The 13,427-nt window shown below is 49.0% G+C and overlaps 1 protein-coding gene across 1 annotated transcript; it reads right to left on the bottom strand.

Annotated features, from left to right (window-relative positions):
• Nucleotides 1-7,566: 7,566 nt before the first annotated feature.
• Nucleotides 7,567-13,427, bottom strand: RFLNB (refilin B). Its single transcript, XM_027743527.2, has 3 exons — nt 13,185-13,427; nt 11,614-11,723; nt 7,567-10,331 (listed from the first exon to the last, which is right to left on the bottom strand). Exons 1-3 carry the CDS (start codon nt 13,386-13,388, stop codon nt 10,001-10,003), a joined length of 645 nt encoding a protein of 214 aa, XP_027599328.1. The 5' UTR covers nt 13,389-13,427; the 3' UTR covers nt 7,567-10,000.

Genomic DNA, 13,427 nt, shown 5'->3' with positions numbered 1-13,427 from the left:
GAACCCGGAGCGCTCCCGCACCGCCCCCGCCCGCCCCCCGCGCGTCCCCTGGCGGCCACCGACCGGCCCCGACGGGGGATGCGGGCACGGATGGATGTGTGCGTGTGCTGGGAGCGGCCGGAGGGGATGCGGGCACCGCCGGAGGCGCGCCGGGAGCACGGACAGATGTGCGGCTGGGTCCGGCCGGAGGGGATTCAGGCACAAGCCAGATGTGCGCCGGGACCTGTGCGGGGCGCCGGGCACCGCCAGAGGTGCGCCGGGAGAGGAGCGGGGGTGCAGGCACAGATGTGTGTGTGCTGGGAGCGGCCGGAGGGGATGCGGGCACCGCCAGAGGTGCGCCACGAGAGGCTGGGGAGGATTCAGGCACAAGCCAGATGTGCGCCGGGACAGGCCGCGGGGGGATGTGGGCACGACCAGATGTGCTCTGGGAGCGGCCGGAGGGGATGTGGGCACAGCCAGATGTGCATTGGGACCTGTGTGGGGCTCCGGGCACCTCCAGATGTGCGCTGAAAAGGGGTGGCGGGGATACAGGCACAGCCAGATGTGCGCTGGGAGAGGCTGGAGGGGTTGTGGGCACAGCCAGATTTGTGCTGGGAGCAGAGCAGGGCAGCGGGCACTGCCACATGTGTGTCCCAAAACACCCACGGGGAAAAAAGCACCAAACTATAAACAAGGAAAGGCCGTACCAAAACAAACCCGAAGAAACCCCAAACAAGGAATTCTCCAAAACAATACCAAGAAACCCCACCCTCAAAACAGAAACAAGTGAAACAACCTCCAACGAAACAAAAAATCCAACCAAACAAAACCTCCAAACACAAACCTACCCAAACAAAATAAACCTTCTAAAAACCATAAAAACCAAACAAAAAAACCCAAATTCAAAACCTCGAAGTTAAATAAACAAACAAACAAAAAACCCCCAAACCTTAAGAAACAAACAAACAAATCACAGAAAAATGGAAGCTCAGTACAAAAATTAACTTTTCAGGGGTAAGAAAAAAATGTTCAAACCCAGAACAAAAGGTGACTTGCCTAGTCAGCCCCAGGACAGCCACGGGGAGCTTGGAAATTTTAAAACTGAAGGGTCCAAATCTGATGAGTGATCCCAATAACATTTGCTGGTAACAGCAGCAAAATTTGGTCTTGTGAAGAGACAACCTGGGATCATGTAGTGAGTCAACAGAAAGTCACAGGAACACAATTAGTCCTTTGCACAAGCCCAAGAACACAGCAATTCAGGCTCATTACTGTCTAAATGTCCAGTGGATGCTGTGAGTAAATTTGCCATGTGACAGGAGGAAAAGAGGAAGGAAGAGAAAATAAATCCTTAGCCTGTGTTTTCACTCTCTGTTCAGAGCCTGCTCTTGAGAAATCTGCAGGCCCTACAAGCCCCATCGTTTCCAGACATCCACCAGACCTCAGGAGAAGCTGAGGGACCCTCAGTCACCTTTCACTTAAATGGAATTCAAGCCTGAGCATATATTTTACTTTTTGGTTTAGGCAACTGTTGAAAAATACATCAGAGGAAGCAGTTTGCATGAACACAGAGCCTGGGTTTCTGTGGAAGAAAGCACTCGACGATGACATTTCACACCGGGGTAGTTCCTCCACAGTCAATAATACAAATAAATTAAACACACGGTTCAGCCAACTTCAGGAAAAAGATAAATTACCTTATTTAACCACCTGTACTGGTGGGGAAATGACACATCTCAGAGCCTGCATCCCTTCTGCTGCTGAATTTGCTCGTCAGGATCCTCACAGAACCACAGATTCTTCAGAGTCTGACTGCAAGGCTGGGCCCTGGTAACTGGAGTCAGAGAGAATAAATATGACATTACATTAAAAAATATTTAAAGGCTAAATACGAGTTTGATCTTTCATAGCACAATTTTTAATATACTCGTTTCTCAGCACTTCCAATTCCACCCGAAGGACCCTTCAAAACCACTCTTTTATCGATGATGAGTTTCACTGAATTATTCACCAGATCTCAGCTGCCTGAGGTTTTAAATGTGACAAGGACAGTAACAGAGAACAACCTTCTCCCCCTCCTCCTGCAGGCCTTCCAGTGCTGCTGACAGGGGCACCGTGGGTGCCCTGAGCTGATCCCATCTCCTCTCAGCTCAGCACACACTGGCACACCAGAAACAGCCTCCTGTGTCACCCTCGGACCGGCACATCCTTCCAAAGATGGAAAATAAAAAAAAATCACCTTTTCTGGAGAGTTGCTAAACTCGTGGGTGTGAAGTTGTCCCTCAGAAGAACTGCAGGTGTTGAAAAGCAGCCCTACTGTACACCAAAAGGATCCAAAGTGTAACAATCCTGGAGGGCTTCAGGAAATGATTCCCAGTTTGGACACTGGGCTCATAAGCAGGGTCTGGGCTCCCATTCTCTGCCGTGTCAGAACTAAGATGTTGTCCTGCTGAGCCGCTTCCCACAGCTTGGCTGTAATCTCTGGTTTTTCACAGGGTCCTTCAGGTGAGGGCTCTCATCCTCTATTAAGCATTTGCACATGGGTTCCAGGTGGACAATTAGCATTTTAATACTCAAATAATATTAATTATGAGCTATTTTAAACACACAGAGGAACCAAAGGCCAAACTGGCCCTCTGCTTATCTCCAAATGACCATTTTCCAGGGACACAGGCTGACAACTGGGGAGGATCTGCCTCAGCCAGGGCTGTTTGGCACTGCTTCCCCATCCCCCTGACTGCTCCAGCTCAGTCTAGCTGCTTCACAATTCACAGCAAGAAGGCCAGGGATTTTCTCCAAGCTGTTACTCTGATTGCAATCCTCTGATTCAATTTGTATTCGCCCGTCTAATTACCATTCCTTAATAAAAATGTCAATGATTCTGTCCCTAATCTGAACCAAAAAAATCTTGTCTGTGAGGCACACCTGCTCAAGGATACAAGACAAAGCAAACATTGAAAGAATACTGATTTGCTTCATAGCAAATTAGGTTGCTTATTTTGACCTGTTTTAAAGAATAATTCCAAATTCTGATCACATTTCCCTTGCAAGGGCAAGGCTCAGGTCTAATTCCCCTTTCCTTGTTCGTGTTAAGCCTACAGCATCCACAGTACCACTTCACAAGACTTCCTCTAGTAGCCCATGTGGTAAGTCTATACACGGCTTCCGTGCCTCTGTGGCACAGGAAAATGATGCACATTTGGGAATAAACTGGTTCCATGGGGAAATCTAGAGGAATTTCTCAGTGCAGTTGCATTTGAAGTCGAAAAGTGCACCAAGATTTGCCTGGGGGTGATGCCCTTTCAGAACAACATTATCTGCTGCCAGGGGCACCTCACAACCCAGCATCCTCCCGGCCTCCTGCAGCAGCAGAAAGGGTGGGTTAACCAGGAGAACATTGTTCCTATCCATCCTGCTATTCCAGTGAGGAGCTGTCAGAATGTTTTCTTTGTGTGTAGCTCAGCCACTCCCACCGGGCTCTAATTTTGGCTGGCAAGTCAGGTTTTATCATAATAAAATTAATGACAACCCCCACTTGTCATTAACAACAAGTAATCCCCTTCCCTCAGCTGTTCTCCAAAAATATCACACTCACTTCTCAGTCTGGATGAATTATTTACATCCCATCACTGCCGTTGTCGTTTTCCTTGTCTTTTGCCCTGTGTCACCATCCCTTTTATCCACATGCAGGCTTTGGGGGACCTTCTGGCTGCAGTACAGCATCAGCAATTACCATCAGTGAGAACCCCTGCTGCTGATGCCATGGAATCAGACCATTAGCGACAGTCGGAGCGGGATCAGCCGTGGGAGCAGCCTGTGGGAGCCTGATTCCATCATAACCTGTCCGAACGCAACCGCCAGCGCCTGCCAAGCTTCACGTCTAAAGAGATGAGAAGGAGAGAAGGGAAGAGGCAGAGAGGGCAAGAAGACACCCAAAGAGGATTAAACCACGTATTATTCCCAGGGAGAGAATGACAAATAAGAGAAGCGTTGCTTCAGCAGCTGTTCCTGGAGTTCCCATGGTTTTCGTCCGGGTTCACCTCTGAAGGAGATGTGCTGATCTCCCTCACTGTGAGGCTGTTGCAGCACTTCCCACCACCACACACAGCAAGGGCAGGAGGCCTGAGGGTGCACCAGCCCCAAAAACCTCGGGAGAGCTGTTGCTGCCTCAGGAACCGGTTCTCATGTACCCGGCAGTAGGAGAGGTGAAGGGAAAAGGTGAGGTGGAAGGGAAAGGCGTGGGAAGGAGGTGGAGGGAGAAGGCACTGAGGTAGGGGGAAGATGAAAGGGCAAAACCTGAGGAGAAGGGGAGGGGGAGGGCACCGAGGGGAAGGAAGATGGAGAGGGGTCACAGACAGGCCGTGCCAGGGCTGCTGACCTCCCTTCCCCTGCTGCATTCCAGGCTTGATGTCAGCTCTGGGAGGCCATGCCAGGGTGGCTGCAGGTCCCTGTGGGCAGGAGAGTGGTATGGGCAGGCAGTGGAGGGAAAGGGGCTGCCCAGGACCCCCTCCACCACCCAGGGCTGGCACGAAGCCACCACGGAGAAAGAAGCCACCACGAGGAAGCACCACCACCACCATCACCACCACCATGAGGGCAGGTGAGCTGGAGAGAAAAAAAACAGCCCTTCCCAGGAAACCACCGATGGTTCTTTAAAACCTTTTACTGAACCCGTAGCCCGTTTATACACATAGTTTCACATGTAGCTACAAATCTATCAAAAAAAAAATATTGAGTGCGTGTAACTACACCGCATAAGCAGTAGGAGGCATAAGGCATCTGTCAGGAAGTAGGAAATTTCATAAACTGCCTGAGATTTGGGATGCTGTAAATATTTAGTGGTTTTCTTTTGGTGAGCTACAGTATATTTGTTTAAATATTCACTGTTCCAGGGGTGTGAGTCACGGCCCTGCTCTAAGTTCCCATCAGTGGGGGTGAGTGGTTGTTAAAACTACAGAGAGGGGAGGCTAATTTCCATGTAATTCCTTCCATGTTAAGGAATACTTCCATTCACTTCCAGTATCTTAGTACAAAAGGTGCCTGAGAGTTTCCAGAAATTGTACTATTAAAAAAAAAAATCACATGGCTTGCTGCATTAATGGATAACAGCTTAAAAAAATCCCCAACAACTAAGAATCAATTTCCTGCCTAAATAGAGTCAGGCAAGCCCAGTGAACTTGATGCCATTGCAGAAGTGCTATTAATGCATTAACAGCCTCCATAAATACATTTTACAGGTGTGAGAATCGCTAAGTTAGCCAATTGGAAAAATATATATTTCCCACTTAAAATAAGATTTTTGGGCCATTAATATTTTCCTGTAGATTTGGTTTCTTATTAATGGCCACATGAAGGCACAGCAAGCAGTTTTCTCATCATTCTTTTTATGAAATAAGCAGGAGAGCCTCAGAGGCACTGCTTACAGTTTTGCTAACAGCATTTATCACTTTAACAGATAAAAAAAGCAGAAAGCAGCGGGCCCACTCCCCTCCAGTGCTTAAAATCCCAAGTCCCAGGAGGAACCCTGACTCAGCCCAAGGTACTGCAGAGGAGAATCAGGAAGATGCAGAAATAAGAAAGGTCGTGGCATCAACTTCCACCATTTTGGATTCTAGTCAAGCAGAGGAAGGTCTTTCAGCTCAGCTTAACGAAAGCCTTTGATGGGACGGGATTCCTGAGGATCCCGGAGCAGAGGAGGAAAGGCTGAGTGTCTGTGAGGTGAACAGAAGGAAATGGTAGGAGTTGTGTATCCACCCTGCTGAGCCATGCCCAGCTGCCAGGCATTCCCCATCGCTCCATCCCAGCCATCACACAGCAGGTACGGAACATTGCTGCAGTTATTCTCTGGAAAAGCGAGTGTTGAACTGGTCCTGAAGGAGCTGGCACAGCCTCTGAGCTGCACCAGTGGTGCCACCCAAAAATCTCAACGCCTTCAGTAGCTTCGTACTGACTACTCACTGTCTGTATCATTTATATTGTAGAAACAAACCAACCTGTTCTTTAAAATAGGGGTGCAACTCAGATTGCTCCCAGCAATTAAAAGTGCTCCTTTCCACGCTGCCTGTTTGTCCTGGAGTATCTCTAGTTACTGCTGTTAGTTTATTTCAAAATAATACTCACTGCATTACACCTGGGCTTTCCAGGTATTCCCGTTGTCCATTGCTGGTTTGTGGGCAGCTGAGGGACCAGACACCTTGTCTGGAGGCTGAAATGATTTGCAGGCACACGGACTTACCTTACTCAAGGCTGAGCAAGCTGCAAAGTCGGGATGGGAATCCAGCCCTCTCCTCCTGCCTTGTGATCCAGTTGTTAGATGCAGTATTCCACTTTTTAATAAAAATTCATTGTATCAGACCCTCAGATGCGATGTTGTGGAGAAGCACAACAGATGTACAAGAAAAATGGAGCACATCCATAACAGGGTTATCCTTGGCATATCTAGGTAGCAACCAGAAGCCCATTTGGACAATATGAATTAAAAATTATGTCCAGCAGTCGGTTGCCTTTTACTTCCCTACTTCAAATTCTCATAGTAAAGGAACTTTCATACAGAGTGTTATGACAATACTCGAGGAAAACAGCCCAGGCCACGCTAAGGGAAGTATTTGGAAGTTAGGTGACACATGTGAAAGGAGAGAAAGTTTCCCCGAAACCCCCCTGAAAGACACTGTTGCGATTTTAAAAAGTTTCTTCTTAATGGCTCTTCCAATAGACTCTTTTATCCAGAATTGATGTTTATATTTGGCTTTTCCCCCGTTTAATACTTTAAGCACTGCAGGATACCCAAATGCTCGCACAGCCTTTCGCAGGAGCAGCGGCTTCACAGCTCCCCAGATTCCAATAATGTCATTACGTGCAACTCTGGAGCTTTTCGCAAGCAGATAACCAGATGAACAATAAAAAGTAAGCAAAAAAAATCCCATTAGGAATTAATTAACTGATGTTCAATTGCATCCGCTCCTACCCTGCCGGAGTCACTAACAAAATCAGCACGCCTGCAAAGTCAGAAAGGTTGGAAGAACAGATTAAGCATCCAGAAAAACACCACAGCGTTTCTCTCAACACAATAGTTTATAACCTCCTATTTTGTTTCTGTAAAGTTTAATGTGCAACACATTTCAGTCTTATTTTTATGCTGTGTTTATTAATGTAGCATTTGAGCATCGACATTTTAAAAATAAATTCCCGCCCGGTTAAATACGTGTTATATTTGAAAGGGATTAGTTCTTCACTTGTAGGATATGCTGAAATCCATACCAGAAACTCTCTTTAAAAATAAAACTGTACCAGATGAACGGCTCAAACACGTACTGGAGAGGATTTTCAGCTGTCTTCAAAGCACTTAATCAGTGTCTTACTAAACTGACAAAGCCACAACATTTGGCATTGGTTTGGGTTTTTTTTTTAATATAGAGAGTTTTATATAGGAAACACCCTCCCAGAATATGTAAACAACAGTAACACATGATAGAAGAGAAAGGAGGGGAGCTGGGACTGGCAAGACATATTATGTATTTATTTCTAAGTAACTACCACAATAAACACTGAAAAGCTTTGAATGAAAAATAAAGAGACTTCCCCACAGGATGGTTTTCAGATCATTTATTACCAATGAAGTAAAAGACAAATTGAAAGTCAGAAGGAGGGGGTGAGAAACATCACAGACATCAGAACACTTGCACAGAGCTAATCAGAGCTTTGCAAATGTTGGAACATAAATAATTTAAAAGGTATCTCTACCAATTAAAATATGTTTAAGAGATACATATTTAAGTTTGCTTGCTTTATAAAAATCAGGTGCTTTATAGCCTAAGGGTCCTTTTGTTTCTAACTAGGGACAACTAATGATTACAACTTAAAACCACCTCCTCTTAGACCTCCTGCAAACGAATTCACTGGAAGAGCATTGTCAGAGCAATTCAGGGTCCACGTCCTTCCAGTGTCCCGTGTCCAACCAGATGTTTCTGGAGCAAGGTACAAGGAACAGCAAAGCAACGGTGCAACAGCTTTCCCACAGGGGACTCTGTCCGTTGGAAACCCCGCACGCTCCGGGGTGAGTTGTGCCTTCCGTTGCACCACAAGTACATCTTGGGGCAACACTTAGGGGGGAATTGCAACATGAACTTAAGACACATCTCCTCCATACTGTAGTCTGAAACCAACATGTTTAATAACAACATCGTGCTGCTCTTAACTCCGGAGCGCTGCCTACCTGACTGTGTCCTCTGTCCTCCTGGAGCTGGGTTTGGGATCTCAGAGGCAAGTACCAAAGGTTAAGGATGTTCTGTTCTGAGCTAATAAATAAGTAAAAAACCATGACAACAACAACAACAACAAAAAAAAAAACCAACCCAAACCATACAAACTGAAGGCTTCCTTCCTGCTGCATTCTTCTTCTCCCAAATCGTTTCTGTTCCCTGGATTGCACTTCCACACCGCTCATCGCACTTGCACAAACACGCGTTGAGTACAGCTCAAGAACAGGCTCCCGAGGTTTAACTCACCACTGACAAAACTCACCCTTGGGGCCATGCACTACCTAAGTCCTCCTTAAAAGCAGCTCCAGGACTGGTGTTGCACCACAGAGTACCCACACCTCCGAGGAGTTTTGGAACACGTGGAAAAGCTGTGCCCAGCTAAGACAAGCCGACCAGGTGTTTCTGGGCGACTGCTCCCCATGTAACCCATGCCCCCCAAAGCAGATGCTCTCCACACTACACTGCGCTCCATCAGTACAGGGAAAAAAAATCTGGGAGAAGAAGGAAACCCCTCCGTCTTATTTCCATCAAAGCACACGATAAACTAATGTACACAACATCCAGACAGACGTTCATGGTGCCTGAAGCTATTCCCTTTGGTCCCCAAACTCAGCATGCACTTGGGACTGGAGGGGTTATTCGGCACCTACAGACAGGCTACCCCACTCCAGTGGCATCCCGGATACCAAAGTCCAGCGAGGACACAGAGAAGCTCTATGGGAAGCAGAGCTACAGCCCTGGATTTCGCTACACGCTAAAAACCTGCCCGTCCTTTGCTGCCATCGACCTCCTCACAACCCCCGCCACGACAGCGTCTCACACCCCATCCCAGCACTTCCTTTGCCGTTCTAGGTCCCTGTGTAAACATTATCTGAAACTTGCCTGGTTAGAGCTCCCTCAGAGCAGACAGTTCCATGTCGGTAAAAACAAGGCACTTGCGGTTTTTCCACCTCCGCATTGTCAAGGCCCGACTCTCCAACAACACGGGGATGATTTTTGGCCTGGATAATTTTAATCTTTGGTACAAGTCCTGCTACGCTCACACAAATGTGTGTTGCACGGACAACTGCACTGCTGAAGTTGTAAGAACAGAGGATACCTCACGCTGTTCATCCAAAGAATTGGAATTGCCCGAATTTGCCTGAAGCTGCAAAAGCAGTTTATCTCCTGCGCTACTCAGAATTCCTCTTCTTTCCAATTTACGCCTTCAACCAAGACATGAATGCCATGTGATAGTGCTTTTGTACCTGTTAAATTCAGAATTCCGGATTTTTCTGTTAGCTTTTTCCAGGAATTTCCAGGAGATGGTCCTTCTAGAGAAAGCACTCTCGCGATCTAAACTGAAATGACTGACAGCTCTGGCTATCTGCAACCAAATGACCGGGTAGATTCTCTGCAAGAGAGTGAACTGCCCTTATTTTTGTGCATCACCCCAAAGCATCAAATGGGGCACAAATTCTGCCAGGCACTATTCCACGTTCTTTCTTACCTGTCAGCTTTTCCTCTGGTAAAATACCTCCCGTTATTTTCACCTGATCACTGCACTGCGGGGAAGGGGAGGGAACTCACGGCTTTGGAGGCGAAGAAACAAGTCCCTTACTAAGTTATGTTCCCACAAGAAAACCGCGTTTCGGGCCGCTCTGATGCTTAAAGCAGGAATTTAGAGCTGGGAAGGAGGGTCTGTACCCGCTTTAGCTTAGTGGAGTTAGCACAGTACGTTAGGTGGGGCCGGGATGGATCAGAGCAAGGGAGGAGGCCGGCAGTCAGCAACCATCCAGGACACAGTCGTTCCCGAGGCACTCCGAGGTTTCCAGCTCTATGCTGGACAGGAACCGCCGCGTGGTCTTGCGGCAGTTGTAATCCAGCGTGGTGGTGTACACAGTCTTGGCGTGCTTCGGGTAGATGATGGTGGTGCTGGTGAAGCGCCGGGGCTTGTTGCGGGGCTCGAAGTGCACCTCTGACTTGTAGCTGCGCCACGTGCAGTTGGGGACGCAGATCACCGTCTGGCTGCAGGAGGACACGCTCAAGCCCACGGGCATGTAGACGTCGTCGATGAAGTGCTTCTCCGAGTCGTATCTCACGGAGGACGTGTACCTGAAACACGAGAGGCACGTGTGTGAGCTCGGCTCTGCAGCAGCAGGGTGTGTTTTCTGCAGCACAGCACCAGGGTGGCTCCTCAGCCCTGAACCTGCCACACCACGCAAGAAACGCCTGCTGGTGTCTTACTCACACATTTGCCTTATGTTAGCAGCACACCCAGAACTGTCACTGTTCAGCCCAGCTGCCAGCACTAACAAACGCCTTCTCAATCCTTGGGTACATCATTTTAACCCTGAGCCCTGTGAACCTACAAACCTCCTTCAGATTCCTAAACCCAGGGGCCTAGATCCACATTTAGGCTTTGCACATAAACATCCTGACTCCTCGGAGTGCCAAGTCCATGGAAGCACACGTTATCTTCTCAGTTTTGCCCTGCAAGGAGTCACGTGGGAGTTCTTTGCTATCACTCCCAGCACGGGGCACTCTCTAAAGACAAACTTGTGAAGATTCAACTGACAGGAAAATACTTCACTTTGCACACCAATCTCTGCTGGTGAGAAAATCCCCTGTGCCTGGACTGCAACAGAAAGTTTTCATCTCCTTCACACTGTGACAACTCTGTGTTGGCTTTTTCACAGTGCTAACTGCCTCCAGTTCCAGCCACGGCACAGGCTCCTTCCCCACACCAGGACATAATTCTTCCTACCCTCCCCTGCATTAGGCTTCCGTTTGATTTTATCAGCCTACCTCTGCTTGCACAGTCATCAACTGGGAGCCTTCATTTCTCATTACTGCAAATCATGATGTTCAAAGGAATAATTCACAGGCTGTGAAGCGATGCAGTGCATTAAAAAAAATAATTATGCACTCCTCTGAATATTACCTTTCCTTTTATTTCACACAACCAGCCACAGCTGTTAAGATAGAAAGTGCTTATTATCAAACCATGAGGTTACAAGAGCAAAATTCCTTTCCTCTAATAAAACAGTCCTAGAAAGAACTTTGAAGCTCTTCCCTCATGATTACCTTCTGGTTAATCAGTTGAAAGGCAACTTTGGAGCAGTGCAAGGAAATCAAAGCAGGAAAGTAAAATACAAGAAAGTCTTCCTGGAAAAAAAAAAACAAAACAAACCCAACCATATGGGTGGGATTAAAAGAGGCTGAACACTCCTTCAGCCTGTACAAATGTCCAGGTCCAGGAATGTACAGCTGCGGTGAACAATAGCTCTGCAAATAAATTAACTTGACTCACAGGCACTGATAAGGCCTAACTGCTCCTTTACGTGCTATCTCCTGTAACTCCTTCAAAATGAGATGACTGTAACACAGTATTTACCTTATTTCCTTTGGTGGTAAAGGGTCAAACTCAACTCCTTCGCCAAAGGATAAGGGACACAATCTTGGAGGGCAGCTGGAGAGAACAGGGCTGGGGGAGAACACGGAGTTCTGCAAAAAATGCAAAAGTTTTATGTTACAATTCAGTGTATTCTCAATAAAAGACATTTATTTATCCCTTGGTACGGAGCTGTTGAGGTTCACATTTATGTGCAGGAGGATCTGCTAGTCCAAGAGGTGCCTACAGGTGCATCCCACAGGCCTGAATCCACACTGGTCTACAGCATCCAAGAGATGGCAAGGGGCATGTTTGAAGGCAAGGTCCTAACTCTGGGAGCTTAATTCAGAGGAGCCACTCCGGGAAACAGGAGAGGAGTACAACCCCTCAGCACAGCGTAGCTTCTGCAGCATGAACTATAGTCTGTTCCCTGCATGAGCCCACGCTCAGTTTATAGCTAACATTACATGGGTGTATGAGAGCTCCCTCCTTGCCGGATTCATCCGATACACCCACGGACACACTGCGGCAGGAAACCATCGCAGGGCATCTCCCGTGAGCAACCTCCTCCTTTCACAGCTACGCTCTGGCTCCTATTTGAAGGCATTAAATCCAACCTAATTCACACACAGCATGTGGGGAAGGATTAACTCATTCCCACTGAGCGGTGATTCATGGACTTTCCCTGTGCTCCTCTCCTGGACACCCAGAGCCATGAGCTGACACCGGCCCGGCAACGTCCCACAGCCCAAAGTGGCCCCAAAGGGAAGGAACCCAATCTGCTTGTGCTTTTGAAGCCACCTCTGCACATGTGCTTACTAACGAGGGGCAAGGGGGCTGTGAGCATCTCTGGTTCAACACACAATTCTCCTATGGCCTTTTCCAATCTCACAGTAGCACCCCTGTAGAAAAGGGATTTTCCCTCTAAATCTGCAGTTTCCAAAGCACTTGTAACAACAGCTCAGTGTTCACATCCAAAACCCATTTGGTAAAAAACCAGCACATATCTATCTGATACTATTAACTGAAACCAAAGTTTATACACAAACTTCCTACTCTGGGTCACTGTGGAACAACGGGAGTTCACTTTCTGCAGGGATTTTCAAAGACATATTGCAAACCTGTCCCAACCCCGACCTGGGGCAGGAGGGACAGGGATTCCTTTGCACCAAGAACCAACCCCAGAGCTGGAGGCATTGTAAAAGGGATCCCTGACGCGACCCCGGTTCCGGGCGGGATCCCTCCCGCTGCAGGTCTCTTAAGGGATACGAAAGCGGCCGGAGAGGCCGGTGAAAAGGAGGGAAACCAGGGGCGGTTATTCCCAACCCATTCCCACGCCGACCCGCCGGTAACCCCCGCGGGTTTCCACCCCCCTTTTCCCGCGGGATGCTGCGGGGCCCGCGGCGCGGCCGGGGCCGACAGCGCGGGGTCCCGGGCGGTGCATCCCGGCCGGGTGCGAGGGGCAGCGGCTCCTCCGCTCCCCGGGGGCGCGGGGCCCGGCACCTGCCCGCGGCCCCGGCGGGAGGGTCCGGCGGCCCCGGGACACAGCGAGGGGCGGCCGGGCCGGTACTCACCGCGGCGGAGGGCGCGGGCGGGTCGGGCTCCGGCAGCCCGTTGGCGGCGGCGCGGTCGGGGCTGCCCGAGGAGAGGAGCCAGGGCGGGGGCGCGGGCCCGGGGCTGGGGGGCAGCCCGGAGTCGGGGCTGTCGAGCCCGGAGTCGCCCCGCTTCCTCATGTCCGGGAGGTCGGGCACCTCCCGCAGGCTGAGCCGCCCCACCATGGCGGAGCCGCCGGTCCCTGCCCCGGCCCGGCCCCTGCC

This window comes from Pipra filicauda, unplaced genomic scaffold (genome assembly GCF_003945595.2).
Source record: "Pipra filicauda isolate LSUMZ 115617 unplaced genomic scaffold, ASM394559v2 scaffold211_size2331000_pilon, whole genome shotgun sequence".
Classification (NCBI taxonomy): domain Eukaryota; kingdom Metazoa; phylum Chordata; class Aves; order Passeriformes; family Pipridae; genus Pipra; species Pipra filicauda.
This window is presented reverse-complemented; position numbering and strand designations above follow the sequence as displayed.